This window comes from Pleurodeles waltl, chromosome 10, assembly GCF_031143425.1.
Source record: "Pleurodeles waltl isolate 20211129_DDA chromosome 10, aPleWal1.hap1.20221129, whole genome shotgun sequence".
Lineage (NCBI taxonomy): Eukaryota > Metazoa > Chordata > Amphibia > Caudata > Salamandridae > Pleurodeles > Pleurodeles waltl.
The window spans coordinates 32,663,275-32,681,769 of NC_090449.1; the positions used below are offsets into that span (position 1 = coordinate 32,663,275).

Sequence of the window (18,495 nt, forward strand, 5' to 3'; positions counted from 1 at the left end):
GTTAGAAGAAAAAACAGTTGTAGTGTAAATTCACGTTTAAACCTCTATTTATTCTATAAATACATAAATAAATACATTCTCATATTTTATTTACACCTCTCATGAGAATAAAACAATGTAGGGCAGTGTAGCCCATAGGCTGCCATTATACAGAATGAAAATAGAGCTGTGCCTTTAAGAAAGTAAAGTCTTCCTGTTTCCCATCATGCACAGCAAAAGGCAGTTGCCTCAGTTCTTTTTTCCGGCTCCTTTCTGACAGGACCCTGAAGCATTGAGCTCTACCTCACAAAATCCTTTTGTGACAGAAATTCATTTAAAATCTTTTGAATTTCATTTTCACTCGACGTTTTTAACATTGAGTGATCATTTTCTACTTTTTTCTGTTAGATTCTGACAGAATTTTGAGGTTTTTCTACTTCAGAAATGCCTTCACTGTTTGACAAATGTCCTTCTTGTGGCAGAAAAAAGGCCAAAACAGATCCACATCGGGTCTGCATAATTTGCCTTCCATCCAGCCACAAACCGGAGTCGTGTGACATCTGCAAAACCTTCTCCAGAAGGACCCTTCGTGACAGGGAGAAGATCCGACTCCAGGCGAAAGAGGACAGGAGGAAAAGTGGTCATTCTACCACAGAGCGAGGAGAAGGTCAGTCTTCTACCAGGGCTCACACTGGTTCCTCTATAACTCCGGCCAGACCAGCTCAAAAACGGCACAGGTCTCCGACGACGTCGAGGGCGTCGACGTCGAGACAAGGAACGGCGCCAACATGCTCGCCGTCGAGGAGTGGTTCGCCGGCGAGAAAGAGACATCGCTCGCCGTCGACGACGATTTCGCCGTCGAGACGGCGTGGACTTTCGCCGTCGAGATCTGGGTCGCCGTCGACACGGCGAGGACGTTCCACGTCGAGGAGATCTGAATCCGGCTCGCCGTCGACACGGCGAGGGCGATCAACGTCGAGGGGTGCTCGACGTCGTAGGCGTTCACCGTCATCACGGCGACGTCGAGGGTCGTCGTCGAGAGATTCTCAACGGCGAGAAGAATCGACGGCGAAGGGTACTCGCCGTCACCGTACTTCGACGTCGAGGAGTGTGTCGACGTCGAGACAAACAAAAAGACCTAGAAGGGTTTATACAACCTCAGAATCCTCGGCTTCACTCATCCTCCTTCCAGCGTCTCCACAACTCTCTCCTCGACAATCACCATTGCCACAGACGCCGGTAACACCTACGGCGCCTCTTCCGGCTCCGCCTTCAGAGTCTGTTTTGAGGACTCCAACGCGGTCTGTAAGACGTTCGGGACATTCCTCTAGACGCTCTTCTTCCTCTCGGCACCGTCATGACTCACAGAGATCTCAGCATTCACATCACAGGCGTTCTTCTTCGTCTACACGGGACTACTCTCCAACCCTATGGGACTCACCGTCCCCGAGAGTGTCCCCCATAGATGATGTGAATACGTTCCAGGAGGTCTTAGTACGAGGGGCGACCAAGCTGAACATCCCGCTGGCGGTACCTGCCCCATCGACGTCAGTGATCTTCGAGACCTTGCATCACAGGACATCTTCCAGACCTTTGCTTCCACTGGTTCCAGGTCTCCTTGAACCAGCAATGGATATTTTCCTTGCACCGGCCGCAATAAAGTCTGCTCCTTCCAGACTTATTAAAAAATATCGTCCACCAGAACAAGATCCTCTATTCTTGAGGTCGGACCCAGTACCTGATTCGGTGGTCATAGTAGCGGCAAAGAAACTACATTCAACCTCACCATCTTCTTCTTCGCCTCCAGATAAAGAGAGCAGAAAGATAGATGCTGCAGGACGAAAAGTATGTTCTACTGCAGCCGTCACGATGAAGGCAGCCAGCGCTACTGCGTTATTAGGGCGGTACGACCGTGCCCTCTGGGACTCTTTAATGCAGTTTGCGGAACATCTTCCTAAGGATAAAAGGGAAGATTTCCTGGAGGTCGTGGGTGAGGGAGCCATGGTTTCTAACCAAATTATAAGTGCTGCAGCTGACTCTTCGGTGCTATCCGCACACAATTATGCACACGGGATAGCGCTCAGAAGGCATGCATGGTTGAGACTTACATCACTCAAACCTGAAGCGCAGCAGAGAATACAAAACCTGCCTTTCTCGGGCTCCACCTTGTTCGGTTCTCATGCCGATGACGAGATGGCTAGAATGAAGGCTGAACTAGATACCCTGAAAGCGGTAGGCATGGAAAGACCGAAAGAACAAAGAAAGGTTTTCCGGCCATATCAACGACGACTTTTCACCCACCGGTATCAGTCGCCACACTGGATGTCTTCGCGCCCCCAGCAGCAGCAACAACAGCAGCATCAAAGGGGTTTCTCTACTCAGCGAAGGTCGACAAGGGGTCGTTCAACACCTCAAACTCAGGCAACTCGACAGGCTCCCACGTCTAAGCCCTGAATCTTTGCTTCCCCCTCCTCCGTTCTCCACTCCGGTAGGGGGAAGTATCTCAAATCATCTGGACGAGTGGCTACGCATCACAACAGACGCCTGGGTATTGAATATTGTGAGACATGGTTACGCTCTCAGATTCACCAGTTCTCCACCATCTGTTCCACCCAAAACAGCCAACCACCATCTCGAAGCTCTACAGTTAGAGGTCAATATCCTATTGCAAAAAAGAGCCATAGAACCCGTTCCCATCAGCCAACAAGGGAAGGGGATTTATTCGAGATATTTCCTTGTACCGAAAAAAGACAAACAAGAGTTTCGTCCCATCTTAGATCTGAGGACAGCAAACAAATGGATTCGCAAAGAAAAATTCAGGATGTTAGCCTTACACCAAATTTACCCACATCTACGTCAGGGCGACTGGCTATGTGCGATAGATCGTTGCGACGCTTACTTTCATAACCCAGTAACCAAGAAACATCGAAAATTCCTAAGGTTCACCGTCGGAAAACGCCATTACCAATTTGCAGTTCTACCTTTCGGCCTAAAATCAGCGCCAAGAACTTTTTCCAAATGCATGGCGGTAGTAGCCGCCCACTTGAGGAAACAGCGAATATTCGTCTACCCCTATCTAGACGATTGGCTCATAAAGGCCTCCAGTTGTCTCGAGGCACAGCAACATTTCGAATGGACTCTACAACTGCTGCAAAAACTTGGTCTTCAAGTCAATCTCCTGAAATCTACAGCAACACCTGTTCAGAGGTTGCATTACTTAGGGGCCATTGTAGATACCAGGCTAGGAAAGGTGTTTCCTTCGGAGGAACGATGGTTATCGATTCTCCAAAAGTGAAAACAACTTCAGGAAAGACCTCAAGCCACTGCAAGAATAATAGCTTCTCTACTGGGCTCGATGGCGTCTTGTATCCATCTGGTTCCCAATGCTCGCCTCCATATGAGACCATTGCAGGAAAATCTGGAGGATCAGTGGTGTCAACTGAGGGACGATTGGGAGAACAAAGTCCTTCTTTCTCCTCACACCCTACAATCCCTCAAGTGGTGGTGTTTACCCAGCAATCTCTTGGTGGGGATTCCGTTCCAACAACGGCCTCCATCTCAAACCATTGTAACAGATGCGTCACTGCTCGGATGGGGGGCGCACATGGAATATCTTCGAGTCCAAGGCGAGTGGTCACAGAGAGAGAGTCTCTATCACATCAACCTGCTGGAACTTCGCGCAGTCCACCTTGCGCTCAAAGCCTTCCTTCCCTCTCTGAGAACGGAAACTCTCCTTCTCCAGACAGACAACGTGGCCACTATGTACTACGTGAACAAACAAGGAGGCACAAGGTCCAGAATTTTATCCAGAGAGGCTCAGACAATCTGGCATTGGCTTCTAGCCAGGAACCTGTCGCTAGTGGCAACTCACCTGCCCGGCATCCAGAATGTTCAAGCGGATGCCCTCAGTCGGGTAATGGACGAGAACCACGAATGGGTACTACACGACGACGTCGTTCATTCCATTTTCGCACTCTGGGGTACCCCCTCTACAGACCTATTCGCAACCCCAGAAAACAAAAAATGCCAAAACTTCGCCTCCAGATATTACCATCCAGGGACACTGGGGAATGCCCTGTGGATAAGCTGGTCAGGAGCATTTCTTTACGCCTTTCCACCGCTTCCCCTGATTCCGGCGGTCCTCCAGAAGCTGTCCAATGCTCAGACCAAAATGATCCTAATTGCTCCGGAGTGGCCACGCCAGTGGTGGTTCCCAGACCTTCTTCACCGGTCACTCAAACCACACATCAGGCTACCATATCGTCCGGACCTTCTCACGAAGTTCAGAGGGCAGATATCTCATCCCAACCCCTCATCGTTGAGTTTGGCAGCATGGCTCCTGAGCTAGTGCAATATGGACACTTGAACCTACCTCAGGACTGTATGGAAATTCTGAAGGAAGCAAAGCGCCCTTCCACACGATCAGCCTATGCAAGCAAGTGGAAGAGATTCTGCATTTGGTGTTTACACAACAACATTGACCCGGTTTCCTGTGGAGAACAATCTATACTGCCATACTTGTTAAGTTTGGCAAAATCGGGCTTACAACTGTCGTCAATAAAAGTTCACTTGGCGGCGATAACGGCATACAGAAAGAGTCCTTCACAAACTTCCTTTTTTCGGATTCCGATTATTAAGGATTTCCTAGAAGGTTTAAAGAAGGTTTTTCCTCCCATTAGAAAGCCTTCTCCTCCATGGGAACTGAACGTTGTCTTATCACGTCTGATGCTGCCGCCATTCGAGCCGATACATAAGGCATCGCTGCAGCATCTCACATGGAAAGCTGCTTTTCTGGTGGCAATCACTTCAGCGCGTAGGGTCAGCGAAATCCAGGCCCTTTGCGCTCAGGAACCCTACACGGTTTTTCATTCTGCGAAAGTGGTAATGAGAACTCATCCAAAATTTTTACCTAAGGTAGTCTCCTAATCCATGTGAACCAAACAATTTCATTACCGACTTTCTTTCAGAATCCAGCTACTCCTGCTGAGAGAACTCTGCACTCTCTGGATGTAAAGAGAGTCTTGAAATTTTACTTGGACAGGACAAAAAGCTTTCGAAAATCACAACAGCTTTTTATTAACTATGGCCCAATCAGAACAGGTTTGGGCACATCTAAACAATCGTTATCCAGGTGGATTGTTTCATGTATAATGTTATGTTATCAGTTAGCAAACAAATCCCTTGGTGGTAGGCCAAAAGCCCACTCTACCAGAGGGAAAGCAGCTACTGTAGCCTTGATGAGAAATGTCCCTTTGGCAGAAATATGCAAGGCTGCCACTTGGAGGTCGGTCCATACCTTTACTAAGCATTACTGCCTTGATACAGACGCTAGGGCAGATGCTCAGGTTGGACAGGCTTTGCTCAAGAATTTGTTTGCATGATTCATGTTTTTCTCAGTATTCTTATATCTACTCCACCGCGGTTATGGGCTTGCTACTCTATTCAGTGCTTATGACTATACATGGAAATCCCCTACGAGAGAAGGAATGGTTTCTTACCTGTAACTCCAGTTCTCTCGTAGGGGTATTTCCATGATAGTCATAAGCAACCCTCCCTCCTCCCCGGTGGAGTTGACATAGAACATGAATATTATGGAGGTTGGTACTCCAACAAATGTTTTGTTTTTCTTCATGTCAGGTTAATAGCCTCCAAAAAAGAACTGAGGCAACTGCCTTTTGCTGTGCATGATGGGAAACAGGAAGACTTTACTTTCTTAAAGGCACAGCTCTATTTTCATTCTGTATAATGGCAGCCTATGGGCTACACTGCCCTACATTGTTTTATTCTCATGAGAGGTGTAAATAAAATATGAGAATGTATTTATTTATGTATTTATAGAATAAATAGAGGTTTAAACGTGAATTTACACTACAACTGTTTTTTCTTCTAACAATTTGGCCTGTGTAGCTGTTCACATAGGCTGCACATTGTTATTCTTAAGTGTTTTCACAGACCTTTTTTGTCAAGGAGCTGATGATTGCACTTAAGAATATACTACACAACAGTGCTCCGGGGTCCCCGCAGGCGCGCGGAACTATTCAGTGCTTATGACTATCATGGAAATACCCCTACGAGAGAACTGGAGTTACAGGTAAGAAACCATTCCTTCTGGTGTTTTGACTTGCTGAAACAGTGCCTCCTGTGAGTTGCAGTCAGGTCACTCCATCTAGTTCACACACTTTTCCAATGTTCTCCTCCTAGGTGAGCATACCTCATTTGTGAACTGACAAACAGGGGTATGTGGACAAGTGGCCACTATGCTGGTATTTGGGGTTCGTGAAGCAGAGCCTGCTAGGAGTTGGAGCCATGTCAGTCCCTGAAATGCACAGACTATACACATGGTATCCTCCCAGGTAAGTAAACTTCAATTAAGAGTTAAGACACAGGGGCTCTTGGAGATGAGTACACTGGGCTGGTGTTTGGAATTACAGATGCAGGGCCTGCTGGGAGTTGCAGTCATGTTACTCTCTCTACTACACACACTATGCAAATATTATCCCACCAGGTGAGTACACTTAATTTGTGAGTTACCAAACAGGACTCTTTGGAGAAGAGGACACTTGACTGGTGGTTGGGGTGACAGTAACAGAATCTCCTGGGAGTTACAGTCATGTAACTCCCTGTACTACACCTACTATACAAATGTTGTCCTTCCAGGTGGGCACACTTCAGTTGAGAGTCCACAATCAATGGTATTTGGACAGGAGAACACTGGGTTTAGTAGTAATCTCACTCCATCTACGTCCCACATTTGACAAATGGTATCCTCCCAGCTGAGTAAACTTAAATTATGAGTTGCCAGACAGTGGTCTCTAAATAAATGCACAATGGTCTGGTGTTTGGAGCTGCTGAAACAGTGCCTTCTGTGAGTTCCAGTAAGGTCACTCTCTCTACTACATGCACTGGACCAATGTTCTCCCCCCAGGTGAGTACACTTCAATTGAGAATTACGAACAGATGTGTTGTAGCATGTGACCACTGTGCTAGTGTTTGTAGTTACAGGACTAGTGCCTGCTGGGAGTTGTAGTCATGTCAGTGCCTGTACTACACACACTTGACAAATATTATCTCTCCAGGTGTGTACCCTTCAATTGATATGTAACAAACAGGGGTATTTGGCGAAGTGACCACTGGTCTGGTGTTTAGAGTTATAGAACAGTGCCTGATGGAAGTTGGGGTCATGTCAGTCCCTGTACTACACACACTATACAAGTGTCATCTCCTCAAGTGAATACACTTCAAATGTGAGTTGCCAAATAGAGGACTGGTGGACACTGAGCTGGTGAGTGGAGTGACAGTAATAGTGGCAAAGGTGAGCTGTGAGCATGCATGACATGGCATTTTGATGACATTTTTTGTGTTGTGACTTACAGACTCCACTCCCCCAGGTATTCCTGCCAAGCCCGCAGGATGACCAAAACCTTCTCCTCCCAGGGAAAGAGATGCAATGGGGCTCTGGGAGGGCCACCACCAGTCTTTTTGGCCTTCAGCAGGTGCCTGGAGACCAAGGAGCAGACCTTGACCCTGAGGTTGTTCCATGTCTTCCCATTATCCTCCCTTGTGTGAAGGGTGGTGCCTACAGCATTGACCTTGTTGAGGATCCTATCCCACATTTCCATTTTCCTACTGAGAGGAGTGTGCTGGACATGTGCTCCAAACAATTGTCGCTCTACTCTTATGATTTCATCCACCATGACTCTTAACTCATCTTCTGAGATTGTTTTTTTTTTTTTAATGGACCATTGTGGGGTGAAAAACAGGTGACAGTGACTTACTAAAGAGGGGAAGTGCCAAAGGCTGTGACTAGACAAAAGTATGCATAGGGTGTTGTATGGGATGGTATAAAAAGTGGTGCCTAGTATCTGTAGTGTGTGGAAAATAATTTGCTCTGGCTTCTGTGTTTGCAGTGTAAACGCAAAGGATTGTGGTCTGTGAAGTGGTGTGTTTTATAGTGTCCTTTGCAGGTTTGTCTAGTGTGGCAATGTGTGTCAGCTGTCTTGTTTTCAAATTCATCCAATGTAAAATTGTGTATTACTTTGGTGTCCGCGGACCACTGTGGTTCGGACCACCATTGGCTGACCGGCATGGAGATCCGCCATGGTGACAGTGTGCTTCTACTTGGTGCGGGAGGTTGGATCGCCTATTTCCAGGCCTTTCTGCCACTGCAGGTCTGCCTTTTTTGGTTGGCGGTTCTGCCTGTATGACTCATGAAAGACAGCCATCATGCGATCTTTTGAGGACCGCCAACCTTGTCCTCAGTCCTGTGCTCCCTGCTGACGACAACAACTCCTTGGACACAACCGGCTGACTTGCCTTGCTGATCTCTACCTTCTCCTGGACCGTTTCTTCAAAGTTTCCCTAAAAGCATTAATATTCATAACTCCAGTTCTACTGATTAGATTTAATTTGTGTTGGTGTAATTTAAAATCTTTAAATGTATCCTATTTTTCTAAATTGGTCTGGGATTTTTCTTGCATTGTGTTTTCACCGTTTTGTGCTGTATAAATACTTTACAGTTAAGCTTGACTGGTTTTGTGCCAAGCTACCAGAGAGTTAAGCACAGGTTAATTTAGTGACCTTTATGGTAATTTCTGACAAGGATTGTGGGTGTTCCTGGAGAAGGATTTCCTACATACAGTTATTAAGATCAGTGTGCTAATGTTTCATCTGTGGAAACTTTGAAGTCAGCATGTTGAATTTTCTTTGTAGCCAACTCAGTTTTTCATTTTCTTGTAATTTTGACAAGTTGAACTCCTCTCAGTAGTAACAACACCTATTATTTAGAGTGATACTTAACTGTAAGCCAGCAGTAAACAACTACACTTAACACACTAATGCTATATTCTTGAAAAAGTAAAACCTATTGCACTTGCAAATTTTTATTTATTTTAGGTAACATTCTTATCTTTCAAAGCTTGACCTCAGGGTAAGGGATTGATATGATAGAGTACATATCAGTGTGGTATAATGTATTTGATTGTGGTGTTTGGAATTGTTTTAAATTCTGGTAGGATGGCCATTTTTACGTTTCATGTTAATGAAAGTAAACAGTATTGGAGAAACAATAAGGAAGTTGGAATAGCTTGAGACAATTTAATCGACTACAATGCTGGGTGGATGGCCACAATATCATGACAGAAGTACAAGCTGGCTTTTAGTCACTGATAGGTGCCATTGATCCAGCATTTCGATTATGCATGATTTCACTTAAATTTACAGTTGCCAGGAATTCCCATTGGCAACCCTCTCATTTTGTGCAGTCATGGTTCAATGCATTCCCCAGTGACCACCAGGACATAGGATTCTCTCTTGTATCTCACTGAGTGTCCCAAACCTATGATGCCAGATGCCCAGAATCAGAGTTTACTCTCATCCCAGCCTTTATGGCTTGGTGTTGCTCCTCCTGCGACACACAACCTCCCCTGGACAGATCTCCGTAGAGATACCCTCAAATTTAGTAGCTAATTGTGAAGTGTTCCTTTCCACTATGTGTAACAGTCACCATAAAGTTCTCGGTACACAGCATCACTGAGCTTCTTCATTCTTTATAAGTGTGGGCTACCCACAGACTCGAAACATTCGATTTCTGCTACATAAGAATTCTGTGCATGCTTTTATCTTTGATATGGACCTGCAAACTGCTCATATTTGAGACGGACATGCAGAACTCAGAAGCTCTCAGAGTGCCTCAACCCCTTGAGATGCCTGATCATCTGCATCAAACCTGAAAGGAAAACACCCTCTTCTGTGGCTTTTCTGTCCTCTGGGAGTCTCCAAGTAATTCATCCATAATTAATCCATGATTTGTATTTGGAGGCTCTCTCCGAACCTTGCTCTTTCTCTAAGCTGAATGCTTTCTTTTTGGGGGGTGTATCTTTCAAAGACAACATCCAGTCACTTGTAATTCATTTCACCAAAATAAAATCAATGCTGGATCCCCACTACCTGCTTTAACCACCAAAGCATTTTAAGCAAACCTATCATATCCTGTTTGGGCTCCTACCGCTATTTGAGTGGGAGGAGCTCCTTGCAGATGCATCTGCCGAGTTGCCTGTCTTGCTAGCCCAACATTACCTCAACATGACACATGTCTCCCCTCTCCTAAACTTCTAAAAGGTAAACAAGGTACCAAAGATTATCCCTCTCATACCCCACTTCTGCTACAATCTGCCTTGACCTCATTCCAAAAGTAAGAGAACACAGAGTATAGGATCTTCACAGCAACATCATAGGTTCAATGTCACCTTTGGTCCTCTGCTCAGCCACCAACTTCAAACAAAATCATCTCTCATATCAAGCACACCTACCTTTTAAACATTTCACTCAGCATAGAAGCTGTGACCAGCCCACTATAGGATAACATGCTGTCATCATCCCTTGCTGACAAAGTTAATAGGCGACACAAACATCCTCTCAAACTGTTTCCCAAACATCGATCTCTGAATTCCAGCATACTCTTAGAAAGCCATTTGCTATTGAGGAGAATTGGCTACCTGACTACGAGCCTTGATTTAAACCCTTTAGTGGCAGTGAATCAGTAATAGCTAACATAAATGAGTACCTCTGCCCCATCGGCAAAGTCAAGAAGTTAGCTGTTAAACACCTCAGCCTTTCAACAGCCTGTCAATGTTATTTTCAATATTTGTTCCTTGATATTGTGTCCCACTGATATCGTGGGTTCGATATTCAGGGTGCACACTGTGAAATTGCTCATACAGTGGGCAGCAATATCAGGTTTGTTCCTTCCTGGATTAGATTTTTTTTGTTGGGGGTGGCTGTATACAGCTCCGACATGGTCCGGAACTATCAGATCTCTTCACATTAAAGCCAGAACATATCAATAACAAATACAAACAATATACATGTTAATTGAAGTTGACATGATCGTCAGATTAGACCCTCCCAGAAGGTAGACCTACATTGTAACGAAAAGCATGTGGTACCGTACAGCACCATGTGAGGATCGTCTGTAGTTCGTGGAGGTGAAACTGATGTGCAATTGGGGAAGCGTGAGGAGGCAGTAGCAGTTTAGCCTAGGTGTTGTTCAAAGAGGAGAGCCTTTATGCCATTTTTGAAGGCGGCATGAGTGGACTGGCGTAGGCTCAGCAGGAGGAGTTTCAGATTCTTGTGGCACTTTCAGAGAAGGTTTGATTAATGAATCGTTCATGTTTGAAGGTGGTGGGGGTCGAGGAGGAGCAATGGACAGTTTCTTGAATCTCGGTTGGCAGATTCAATTTTCAGTTTCTCAAGTAAGGCGGAGTGAAGAGCTCTGTGAGTGGTACAGGCAGTTTTAAATTGAGTCCTCCAGCTATGGGCCGCCATTGAAGGGAGCGAAGAATGGGGAGAATGAATCCTGACACGAAGCAGGGAGGCCACATATGGGACTGCTCTGAGTGGACCTAAGTGGATTTTGGGAATGCTGAAAAGGAGTGCAATTCAGTAGTCAAGTCTGGAAAGCACGCGTGCCTGGACAACAGATGTAAGCTTTTGGGCTGGGGTGAGGTTTCCGACTCTCTAAAGCAGCCATAGCTAGCACTGGGCACTCTGAGTCATAGAGGAGATATGGCTCTGAAGGTTCAGATGTTTGTCGAGGGTTAATGCAAAAGAGTTGGCATTCGGAATGATAGAAAGGCGGCCGTCAATGTCCAGGAGGAGTTCCAGCCAGTCTTGGATCGGACATATAGCTTTCTTTGGAAAGATGAAAAGAAAATCTGTTTGCGCTGGGCTTAGTTTGAGGCGATTGGTTATGATACAAGTTGTAATTGTATTCAGGAGGTTGGATAGGAGGATGAGTCTTCTGGGCACTATACCTTCAGGTAAATCTGGGTGTCGTAGGTGCACATGTGAAAGGGGACTCCTGAGTTCCGGAGGATCGTGCAGATGGATTTGAGGTAGATGTTGAAAACGGTTGCAGAGAGACTCAGACCTTGGGGGATCCCTTGTTGCAGGCTGACTGGATCTGAGACGGAGTTCCCAGTTTTTACCAGTTGAGAGTGGTCTGTTAGGTATGAGGTGAACCATTTAGGAATGACACCATGAATACCCATTTGATGCTTCTGGGTGTTAACAAAGCCTGGCAGGCCACTGTGTCAAACACAGCAGAAAGGTGGGAGGAGCACATGGAGACCTTATTTCTGACCACGACCAAAAAGTCCTACTAATGCCATTTGAATCTTCCACTTGTGGCCTGTCCTGAGGGATTACAACAATCATCTTTTTCCTGTTTGCTGTGTAACATTTACATGTGTCCTTCCGCTTAACCAATACTAAGTCAACTTCCAAATGTATACAACATCAAAAATTCCCTTTCAGCTAGTTATTTGCCTGGATAATCTTCCATGATGGTTTAAACATGAGCCAGCATTTGTTCATGGTTGAAACATGTGGCCCTTTGAATACAGAAGCATGTTGTGATAAAACTAGGATTCTTACAAGAGAAAGAACTGAACCAGACACCCACATTTCATCTCACCCTAACGTGTGAGTACCCCTACAACACCTGTGTGAAAAGGGACTTCTCCTTGACTCTGAACTCTCATGTAACTTCCAAAGAATTGTTTAGTATCAGGCACCGGCCACGAGCTCTCCTCCTAGCTAAATTGTGTCACTACTCCAAATTCAAACTGAGCCCCAGGTAGAGCTGAGAATAGTACTTGTTATGGTATGCCTGGACTTTTACAACATCATCTTCATGGACCTACCCAATAAACATATGGCCATTCTAAAAGGACTTCAGAACTGGGCTCCGATATTGCCCCCAAACCTCTGCAAATATCACAACAGTAAGCTTGCCCCGAAGGACCTCCTGCAATCTATAATCCTATAAACCTATATGCAAGTATTAATTCAGATCCTTTGCACTGTCAGAACTCCTTGCCCTGTAGCACTAAGGGAGTCAGAAGCCTGCTGTAGTTGAAGAAGAACTGTGGGCAAGATCGCAAAGGTAGAGAAGAAAGACAAACTTGAGAGAATGGAAGTCACCAAATCTGCTAGTGGAATACCTCACCCAGTTGCTGATGTCCTGTCTGTCATCTGTCTACCTTCAGTCAAAATAAAATTGGCCCACATGTAAATTGGCTTTTATCATTGTTTCTGCGGTTTTCTCTGCCTGTCTCGAGTTCCAAGTGGAGGTAACAATATGTGAATAAAGGATGGTCACGGACCTCACACACATGGCAGGACACCCACTAGAACCTAACATTACTGCCAGCAACAGAGTCAAATACAGTCACACTACCGAGCTCACCTGACCAGAATAGGCTATCATCCAATTTACCTACACAACAGCCCCCAACTATGCCACCAGACTGATCAGCACCTCTCACCCCAGCTGGAATAGAGTATCCAAGAGCCAATGGACCAACGCCTTCAGCTCCTCCCCAGACCCCCCCCAAGCTCCCCTCCCTCAAACCTACTCAGACATCGAACAAGCCTTCAAAACCTTCACCACCTGGATCTTCAACAGCGCTGACAGAGTCACCCACACAAAGCACAACAGACACTCCAAACAAGCCAGCTGGTACACCCTGGAACTGAGAACCTCGAAACACAACTGCAAACAACTAGAGAAGAGATGGCACACAACCAAGGAGCCCACTGACCAAACAGCCTTCAAGATCTCACTTATCCAGTACCACAGACTCCTGAAAGACACCAGAATGAATGCCTCAGCCAACCACATCCAAGACACCCCCAACCACAGCAAACAACTCTTCAACATTCTCAAGGAGTTCTCCAAACCCCCAGCGACTGAAAACAGCATCATCCCCTCCCAGAACCTTGTTAAATCCGTTGCCGACTTCTTCTATGAAAAGATATCCACCATCTACAGGAACCACATGCCCTAGCCTACCACCGCCGACACCCTCAGCCTCCTAGACCGCATTGACATTGGACAGCTAACACCAGCTCACCACCCAGAACACTACCTCCAACTTCATGTGCTCTGTCCACTCTCAATCACCCATTGACCCCTGTTCACACCACATGTTCAACCATGGCAACAGCAGCATCAGCAGTAAGCTCACAGATATCTTCAATACATCCATCACTTCAGCCACCTACCCAGATGACTAGAAACAGGCCGAGATCAAGTTCCTCCTCAAAAACCTTCTGCCAATTCCAGCGAACTCAAAAACTACTGAATGCTATCCCTACTCCTCTTTCCTGCCCAAGTTCTCAAAAAATCTATCAACTAACAGCTCCAGGATTGCCTAGAGAACAACAATCTTCTGGACGCAACCCAATCTGGATTCCATTCCAACAATAAGCACCAAAATTGCCCTGATCGCTGTGACAGAAGACATGAGAACCCTCTTGTGCCAAGGAGGCTCGGCCGCCCTGATCCTCCTTGGCCTCTCAGCATCATTCAAAACTGTTTTCCACCACACCATGATCAAGAGACTTCGCCAGATCGGCATCCAGGACGATGCCCTCAAATGGATTGCATCCTTCCTCTCTGGAAGAGCTCCAAGAGTACTCCTTTCTCATTGGAGCCCAAAAACATCATCTGCGGCATCCCCCAAGCTTGATCCCTCAGCCTCACCCTTTTCAATCCCTGCATGCCCCCCTTGGCCAACATCATCAGAACCCACAGACTGAACATCACCTCCTACGTGGACAACACCCAGCTCATCCACTCGCTATCTAAAGACACCACCACTTCAAAGGCCAACTTCCACCTTTGCATGACCAGTGCGCCAACTAGATGCAAGACATCTACCTCTGACTCAACATAGACAAAATGGAAGTTCTGACCTTCAGGAGCCCCACCTTACTGTGGGACGACCCCTGTTGGCCCACCGACCTGGGACATCTCTGCTTCCTCCAGTCTCCACACACCCATGGACCTAGCCCAAAACCCTGGTGTCATCCTGGACAACAAACTCTCCATGAAGAGCCAGATCAACGCAGTCTCCTCTGCCTGCTTCCCCACCCTTCACAAGAGCCATAAGATGTCCAAATGGCTCCCAGTCTCCACCAGACAAACTGTCACATAAGCCCTCGTCACCAGTTGCCTGGACAGTGCTAACGCCTTGTACATCAGCAAGTCATCACATCTCACAAAGAGGCTTGATATCACCCAGAATTCAGCAGCCAGACTCATCCTCGACTTCCCCAGACAAACCCACATCACCTCCCACCTCGGGGAACTTCGCTGGTTCCCAGTACACACAAAATGCCAATTCAGGATTTTCACACACGCATGCTAAAACCTTCACAACCAGTGCCCAGCATATCGCAAGAACCTCCTGAACTTCCACCTACCCTTCAGACCTCTGCACCCTGCCTCCCTCTTCTTCACCAACACTCCCCCTCAACTGCCACAGCAACAATGGAAGTCATTCCTTCTCCTACCTTATCCTAATCCTGGAACAGCCTCCCCATCCACCTCAGGACTTCTCCCTCCCTCCTGGAACTCAGAAGGGACTCAAGACCTGGCTCTTCAACTGAAGCCCCAGAGCAGCCCGGACCTAGTGCCTAGATACCTTCACGGGTGATTAGCGCGCTCTACAAATCCTGATTGATTGATTGATTTAATATTTAACAAGATAAGTTGGACAACAAATTAGAAAGGAACGGATAGTGGCTACACGCTTCTCTGCCCTGTCAGGAGGAACAACCAAAATTGGAAACTAATTGCCCCTACAATTTCTTGTTAAATATAGTTCTTCAGTGTAAGCCTCCCCCTGTTTCACTTTGGGGGTTGAAATGTCAACAGGTTTCTCACAGATTAAAGTTTAAAATTCTAGATACATATCTACTACTGTGACTGCTCTAAAAATGTCATTCAGTGTTTCTAATGGTATATATTTTGCATATTTCTTTGTATAACCTTTCTGCGCTTGTTCACTGCCTCATTACACTTGTTTCTTGTATGCAGCCAGCACCAAGATTGAAATTCAAGAAATTATTAAAAACTATTCTTTTTGTACTTTGGATTTTTTATTGCATTGTTAACCTTCATTATAGCACTGTGAATGATTTCTTTTTCTTTTCAATAATCCTCTTCGGGGACCACTGTACATTCATTTTGTCTGGTGCCACTTCTCTGGCAGATAAAACAGATGCTATCTTTGTCCATGGTCATGTTTTCCTTAAAGGGTCATCACCACACATAAAGGTTTGATGCTAAAATATCTATGTTCACTTGGAGGCATCTTTGCTAACCAACATTTACGGGAAATAATATTTTGGGAACAGGTTTTAATAAGTAGATTTACATTATTCTATTGTTTCCGTCCTGTTTTCACATATGTCTTGTTACAAAGAGATCTTGGGACATGTTTAGGACAGTAGGGTTGGTTTGGCACATATAGGAGAATCTACACTTTGGTCTGGCTGAATCTTTGTCAACATTCATCCTTTTAACTCATTACTGTTTAATACTGGTGGCAGGCATTGGTGATTGATACTTATTTTTTTTTTTCTACGGAGCCATGATTAAAATCCTATCTTACTTCAACATGTCCTCCAGTCCACAAAAGTGTTCATCCTCCTATAGCTTGCATTAACTTCACTGGTTACGAATTAGATACACAGAGTCTAAACAACGTATTTACATACACAGCTGAGGCAACTAGATTTCAATTTTGTTTTTCGTTCAAGCTTCTCAGTTGCATAATTGGATGATTGTTAAAATTAGGTGGTAGTCCTTCAACCTCATTCAAGGCTGTGATCCAGTCTACATCCTCAAACATCCCATCTGTTCTTTGAGCCTGTTCAAGTACATTGGTAAGTTAAGATACTGGGTTCATTCTAGCATCCACCTTGTCTGTCACCAGCCGAATCATTGTAACTAGGTGAACAACATTATTATACATGTAGGTTTAGAGAAAAAAATACCTTATATGTGTGGTTGATGCAGAGGTACATAAACAATTTGCTTTTGGGAATGTAGTAAACTGCATATATCTGCAGCAATCAAACACTGGCTTCTATGAGGTAGTGATCTAGCGGTTGAGCCAGGATGACACGTGCAATTTGCCCTTTTGCCCCAGTAGCTACTGAGGACTAACATAATCCGGTTTATAATGGCCTGCTTTATTCACCGGTTAATCCATGACATTCAGTGTTCCAAAACAAAATATCACTGACTCACACACACACACTCTCGATCTCTCTCTCTCTCTCTCTCTCTCTCTCTCACATTCACTCTCTTAAATTTTAATGTATATTCTTTGGATGTGTATACTGTAGACTCTTTGTGTGTGTATTCAGGAACGTCAGAGGTGTTTGTTGACCAAATTAAATTACTGTTGAATCATCAAAAAACTCTGATTGAAGTACTCATGATATGATAAAGTGGAAAATTATGATGTAGAGGTACATCAGCCAGACAGCTTGGTAAATATTTTATTGTGACAAAGATAGACATAAAAAACACAACATACATAGAAATGTTCAAAGAACAAGAAATTTACATTTTGCAGATTTCTGTTTGTTCACTTGTTGAGGGAAACATGATCACTCTTCGCTTTCTGTTTTCTAGGGGGGAAATAAATCAAATGCATTAAAAGAGTTATGTGACAGTCACATAGAAACGTTTGCCACCTGCAGGATATGTGATTGCTATACTAAGCCTACTGATACTGAGAAACTAGTCAAACACCTCAAAAAAGAATAAATTGAGAAGCTTCCAACAATGTTGTCCAGATTTATCTTCACTTTACTGAATAGTACCCACTCTATTATGTTTGATGATTTTTTTATGATTCAATGTTTTTATCAGAAATGATCAAAGATAGATATTATCGTTTTCTCAGTGGCTAATGCACTAACACTCTCACATGACTGCAACAAACTCTGACACTTTGAGGACATCGCTACCTATATGTTAATTAGGGTTTACGTTTTATGCTCTAGTGGGCTTTGATTGTTAATGGTATAACTCTTTCTTATACCTTCCTGGAATTATCAAGATTTTACTACTCCTTGTATAATCCTTTTGTGTACCCCCCCCCCTTATTACTGGAGGCTTTCAGTGTAACATTTGATGAAAGAAAAAAGTGCTGCTAATTCTGGAGCTTTGCAGTTAGGGTTTGATCATGTATAATCTTGTCAAAATGTAATTTTAGGTGAAACGGATAGAATAACTCATGAAATGAAGAAAGATTTGAGTTGAGAACAAAATGCCTTGTGCTTCATATATATTACCTTGCTCCCAGCATCACGACTCTTGGTCCTAAGTTTATTGACTTGGGATTCTGCAATGTCGGCCCTTTCCTCGGCTTCTTCAAGCTCATGCTGCACCTTTCTGAATCTGCTCAGATGAGCGTTAGCTTGTTCCTCCTAATTGCAAAAAATCAACAATACCAATGTACTTGCACTTACTCTGGACTATTTTATACAAGTTACAAAGTTAAACATTTAATGGAGGCACACAACATCCACATTTTAAAATGTATTTAAAATGGAAATGATGGACTTTGGCACGTATCTGATCTGTCATACTTCTGTCTCTGGTTTGTTGAAGGGAGAACTTTTGTATATCTGCTATGGTTCCATCACTCTATC

The 18,495-nt window shown here is 44.8% G+C and overlaps 1 protein-coding gene across 1 annotated transcript in view; it reads right to left on the minus strand.

The window, feature by feature from the left end:
• Positions 1 to 17,316: 17,316 nt before the first annotated feature.
• Positions 17,317 to 18,495, minus strand: part of LOC138260985 (myosin-4-like) — a 34,033-nt gene continuing 32,854 nt past the window's right edge. Inside the window, exons 39-40 of the mRNA XM_069209553.1 lie at positions 18,136 to 18,270; positions 17,317 to 17,466 (exon numbers count right to left, since the gene is read on the minus strand). Of these exons, the coding sequence (XP_069065654.1) occupies positions 17,446 to 17,466; positions 18,136 to 18,270 (156 nt within the window). The 3' untranslated portion in view covers positions 17,317 to 17,445. The remainder of the gene's footprint in view (positions 17,467 to 18,135; positions 18,271 to 18,495) is intronic.